The 5,886-nt window shown below is 45.1% G+C and overlaps 1 protein-coding gene across 1 annotated transcript; it reads left to right on the top strand.

The window, feature by feature from the left end:
- Nucleotides 1-827: 827 nt before the first annotated feature.
- Nucleotides 828-4,334, top strand: LOC139306799 (homeobox protein engrailed-1-B-like). Its single transcript, XM_070930753.1, has 2 exons — nt 828-1,341; nt 4,015-4,334. Exons 1-2 carry the CDS (start codon nt 828-830, stop codon nt 4,332-4,334), a joined length of 834 nt encoding a protein of 277 aa, XP_070786854.1.
- The last annotated feature ends 1,552 nt before the right edge of the window (nt 4,335-5,886 follow it).

Here is a 5,886-nt window from a genome sequence, read left to right as displayed (position 1 = left end):
GTCATGCAGAGGGGGGGGGGGGGGAAACACCTGCCCAGTAATCACCTTGCAGGCGGTATATTAGCTTAAACTAAAATTAAAATACTCGTGAAGTCATTTTAATTACGCAATTGTCTTATAAATGAAGCTCATTTAGCACATATAAGTGAATAATAGTCTATAAAAGCCTAATAATAATAATAATAATGTGTGTTTAAATGAAATAAAACACACATTTCCAGCGGTGGCTATCCCGCTGTTGTTTTTGTTTTGCTGTGTAGGCCTACGTGTGTACGCACGTGCGCACCTCCCCGAAATCGATCGAACTACGCGCGGGCTGTGTGTGTGAGAGTGTGCGCGCGTGCTCGTTCGCGGCGCGTCCCGAGCGTCCTAATTGGACGGCGTCAATTGTGACAGGGACAATCTCCGCACCTGATTGGCCCGCTGCGCGTGTGTACGCGCACACGTGCTTCCGGCTGGGTGTAAGAGAAAGAAGGGAAAACACACACACACACACACACACAGACACACACACACACACACACACGGGGGGAGATAACGGTTTTAGGAGAGTTTAGGAAGAGCGAATACACAGATATTATGCTGCACCGGGGAGAGGCAGGGACACTGCTTATAACGTGGAGCTGTTCGCTATGCCAGGTCTCCGAAGGTCTCCGCCGCTGTAGGTGATATCAAAGATTGACACAGGTATTTTATTGGTTGTGTTCTAGCGAAGAGGCTCGTCTTCACATGCTGTCCGTCTGAATTGGATATCGAAGGGGGGCGGGAGCGCGAGCAACAAGTGGAGTTTAGCGCGGAGAGGCCGAGATTTCTCACCGCCGCCAGACATGGAAGAGCAAAAGGAGCCCAACAGCGGCCGGGACTCGACCGAGGAGGAGAGCATGTCGCTGTCGCCGAACCTCCCATCCCCACCCATGATTTTACCCCACCAGGCCGCCCAGCAAGCCCACAGAACCACGAACTTTTTCATAGACAACATCCTCCGGCCGGACTTCGGCTGCAGGAAGGAGCCGAGCTACCGCGACCGGAGCCAGACGCCGGGCAGAGAAAACGTCAACCCGCTGGGAGCGAGGCCGCACACCGGCAGCCTCTGCCTGGACTCCAACTGCAGCAGCGACAGCACCTCGTCGTCGCCCTCCTCCTCGTCGTCGTCCACGTCCTCGTCGCCGTCGTCCAAGCAGAACTCGTCGAAACCGGGCGAACCGGCGAGCAACGGGACTGGCAGATACGCGGACACGAGTGGCAGCAATGGAGGGTCTCCGCCCATAACGAAAGAAAGCCAGGCGATGTTGTGGCCCGCTTGGGTTTACTGTACGCGATACTCGGACCGGCCCTCATCTGGTAAGGCACTAATAGTCCCCGAATTATCCCGCCTGGGGTGTTTGAGTGCTGGGGGGGCTTTCCTCCACAGTCTTGTTCTGTCTGACAGACTTGCTCTAAAACTCTTCGTCAACCTCAAAGTTATTCGTTTGAGAGGGAACCTGAAAGCTGGCATGTCAATATTTTTCTGTGGCTTTAACTCAAAACCGAGGATTGTTTTTTTTTGTTTTTTTTTTATTAAATAAAATCCCATTTGAAATAATATTAAACAGACAAAATTATTATGAATATGAGGGTCTGCAAGGGAGGCATAAGGTCGCTAAACTAAACTAAACAGGCAATGAATTACTCCTATCTCTCTCTCACACACACACACGCACACACACATCATATTTACACACACACACACACACACACAGATAGAAGCGTAAAATCGCATTGTGGTCTGCAGTGTCTCGTATTTGTTGCGGGGTATTTATTATTGGCTTGTGCAATATGTCAGCTCAAAAATCGGCGTAATTTTCAACGCAGTTCGGCGTGCAAGTTCGTCACATTATGCTTAAAGGTTTCCCCCAATAAATGCAGCGCCAGGCCTCCGTGTCTTGTGCAAATGTAGCTGTAGTTGGGTCTGTGAGAACAATGCGACTTCTTTTGACCTTCCTCTCTTCTTCTGCAAAGTGATCACAAAGATGTATTGGAAGTTGATTATTATGGATCATATCATAGCCGCCCCTCTACATGTGCTTTAGTGTGTGTTGTTTGACGAGAGGCATCGCACAGTTGTGTAAAAATGGACCTACTATATTTAATAGTAGACCTAGTGGCAGTAATATCAGCCATTTGTGGAATATTAAACTGTAATTTCGTTATGCAAATATTATAATGATAAAGTGACGCCATCACTCTCGCCAGCCTGTAAGAAAAGAGAGAGATTGCAGACTGTTATTTGTTTCAGAGCCTGATTTGATTGAAATCAATTCTGACAGACAAAGCTTATTATTTACAAATGCGGTGTTTGATCTGTTTTCTCAAGGATTTAGTTTAGTTCTGACTTTAGCGTGGTTTGGAAACTATAACAAATAAAGGGGATGTACTGATGGAGGGGGGGGGGGGGGGGGGGGGCAGAGTCTCCGCCATTGTTGTGCTTTACTTTAAATTCAAATCATGTTTATACCAAAATCCAAATCCTGCTGCCTTCGAACCGGAGTGGTTTTGTGACTGTCAGCTGATGTTGGTCCAGAAAATGCATTCAGTGTTTGGTGACGCGACTGGATGCATCAGCTTGTAATTTACAGCTGAAAGAGGGCAAAAAGTTGTTCTTAAATAATAATAATAATAATAATTATACTAATAACTGAAGAACACGTCGTGTTTACTGAACTCGTCGTTTTAAAGGGAATTATGAGGAATAATATAGATTGATGTTGTTAGAAAACGTGTTTTGTTCGTAGTGTTAATCATTACTTGGCAGTTCGTCCCTGATGGTGATGATGATGATGATGCTTTGAATGGGTTTGTACTTCTCATGGTCATGATAGTGTTAATGATAAAGTTTTTTGTTTTTTTATCTGTTTCTCTTGGTCTACACGGTATCAGGCTGGATGTTGTTGTGCTTGTGATTATTGTGCTTCCTTTCAGTCTCTAGCTGCGAGTATTCAGTCGGGTCTGGCTGAATCCGCCAAACTACAGCTTGTGCTCCAGTGCAAACCCTGCGTTGAGCTGTTGGACCAAGTTGCCGTCACACTCCTGCTTCTCGAGCTTTACCCGGTGCATGCATCTCGGTCGGCTTTGTCCTTGAACGTCAACACGGCGCCATGTGTGTGTGTGTGTGTGTGTGTGAGATGAAGTAATCGCGGGCCTGGATGGGTTCCATTAATTGTGTAACAGGATCGCAAAGGAAAACTGTGATGGTGTGAGGCCTGCAGCGGGACTCTTGTCAAAGGCAACTTATTTCGTTTGCACGGGGCTGCTGCTTGTTTTGGCGAAGGAACAAGTCAGTCAAGTCAGTCAAGTCAGTCAGTCAGTCGCGGGCCTGCATGAGACTAGGCCTGGACCCGATGTGCCGGATTCAGACACCAAAACCTCCACGCATGTTTACACCAGCACACAGCAGTCAGGGATAAGTGTATGTGCACGATTTGTTTGTTTGTTTGTTTTTATTGTAAAATTGCTGACCTAATAGTAATGAGGCTGATTCTCCTGAGTAGTGGGAGGCCTTGTTTCTGTCTTCTTCTGACAAAGTAAGTCGTGAACACACACCTGTGAACTCAACACGAGTTCATACTAGTTTATTGTGAATTAACAATGAACGTGCGTGAATGTGTGTCTTTTGCAACCTCCGTCACAGAAAAGTCAATATGATCTTTTTATTAAAAAGGGGGAAAAAAAGAAATCCTAATTAAAATGAGGCTGATTCTTCCGTTTCTCTTTCTAGGATCTGTTGTTAACGCTGAGCTTCTGCGGCCAGTCTATTTTCCTGCTGTGGTATTTTAGTTGTGTTACATTAAACATTATCCATAAGACGTTGATAATAACCGATTCCTGATCAGATCCTACAGATACACGCTTGGTGGATCGAAGCAGCAGCTTCAATGGGAAATATTAAGAGGAACTGCGCGCGCCTCGTGTGTAACGCTGTGCACGTGCTCGATCCGTAGAATAAATATTTTATTTCCATTGTTGTTTCCACACCAGGCCCAAGGACACGGAAACTGAAAAAGAAGAAGAACACAAAGGAGGACAAGCGGCCCAGGACAGCGTTCACGGCCGAGCAGCTGCAGAGACTGAAAAACGAGTTCCAGGCCAACCGGTACATAACGGAGCAGCGGAGACAGTCTCTGGCCCAGGAACTCAACCTGAACGAGTCCCAAATCAAAATCTGGTTCCAGAATAAGAGGGCCAAGATTAAAAAGGCCACCGGCTACAAGAACGGCCTGGCGATGCAGCTCATGGCTCAAGGACTGTACAACCACTCTACGACCACCGTGCAGGAGGACAAGGAGGACAGCGAGTAGGCGGCCCCCGGACTCTCCCCCGCTCAGGGGCCGCTGCCGGACTCTGTTTGGAGATAATGGAAAAAAAAATGAACTGGAAGTGGGGGAAACGCTATTTAAAACACAGATTTCTGTTGATGGTAACAGTATATGGACATAATTATATAAATGAACGGTCGTTATTAAAGTTTATATAGCCAAACAGTTATCATGTTGTATACAGTATATTTAATTTCAGGCTCACCCCTCGTCCGGATCTTTCCTGTCTGTTCTCATTGTTTTTAGGGTGTCTAAATTGGCTCTATAGGTTTTTTGTGGTCCCCTGTCCCCCATATTTGCGCCCCCCCCCCCCCCTCTCTCTCTCAACACGTCAGTCCGCAGACTCAAACAAGCCAAAGATTTTAATATGTTCACATGTAGTCTGAAATAAAGAAAGAGAACGGTAGAGCGATGGACTACATCTTTCTTTCCTTCACTCGTTTCTGGGGGATGAACATGTTAAAACCTATTATTCAATATGCAGCATAGTATACTAATTTCAATGTATAAGGGGAAATGATTATTGTTATTTTTATTATTATTATTTCGTCACTTCCAACATCCTTATAAAATGCACATATGAACATAAAATAAGGGAATAAAAGAACGAGTGTAGGGACGTAAACCTCACAGCACATTTAAAGGAGCAAACTGATGATTAATAACAGGCTTTTTAAATTCTGTCTGGCTATGTGGTTATACAGGGATGATTTAAATGCTGTTATTTTGATATTAGAGAGAGGTTATAGGGCAGAGACAGAAATACTAAAATACAGCACACACACACACACACACACACAGGAGGACTCCCACAGTTCCTGTTTCACAGTTCATCTTCCTCTATAATCAGACGCTGCTTGTTTCTCCAGAATGGATAACATTTCACCTATGAATCTATTCTGGGCATCTACAAGATTTAACATCTCTGCTACACTTTCACTCAGAGAGAAACGAAGAAAACCTGTCAGTGTTCGGTGTCTTCTCCGTCTCCCACGTGAGAGAAACTTTCCTACATGGGGACACATTTGGCCTGTTTGGCCTTACGTGACCTCAGGTTCAGGTTTGATAGAGCCTGGCTGTGAACTCTGTGACATGGCGTGTGTGTGTGTGTGTGTGTGTGTGTGTGTGTGTGTGTGTACTCCAAGGTCAGCGAGAGCAGACAAAGTTAAGGGTCTCTGCATAAATTTGTCTGATTATGTGAAAGTTGTTTGCACTATTAGCTGTTATTGATTAGTGTTTTTTCCCTTTCGGTTTTAAGGGGACGCCAGGCTAAATTCAGACACAAACATAATCTTAATTTTACTGGTGTGGAAAAACTCCCTTTCAATCCCTATTATCTCCAGCTATGTGTTGAAGAGCTAAATCTTGATATTTTCTTGTAAATCTAATGTCACTTAGATGAGGGTGGGGTCTTTTAAAGGGAACAATGGATGTTTATTGCTTTTAGGAAAACATGCATGTTTTTATTAGTCACTAAAAACAACTCCCAGGTGCATGTTTAGGCTAGTCTGGCATAATTCTTCTTCGCCTCTCT

Source organism: Enoplosus armatus, chromosome 24 (assembly GCF_043641665.1).
Source record: "Enoplosus armatus isolate fEnoArm2 chromosome 24, fEnoArm2.hap1, whole genome shotgun sequence".
Classification (NCBI taxonomy): Eukaryota; Metazoa; Chordata; class Actinopteri; order Centrarchiformes; family Enoplosidae; genus Enoplosus; species Enoplosus armatus.
Note: the sequence above shows the minus strand (reverse complement) of the source record. Positions and strands in the feature narration are given on the sequence as shown.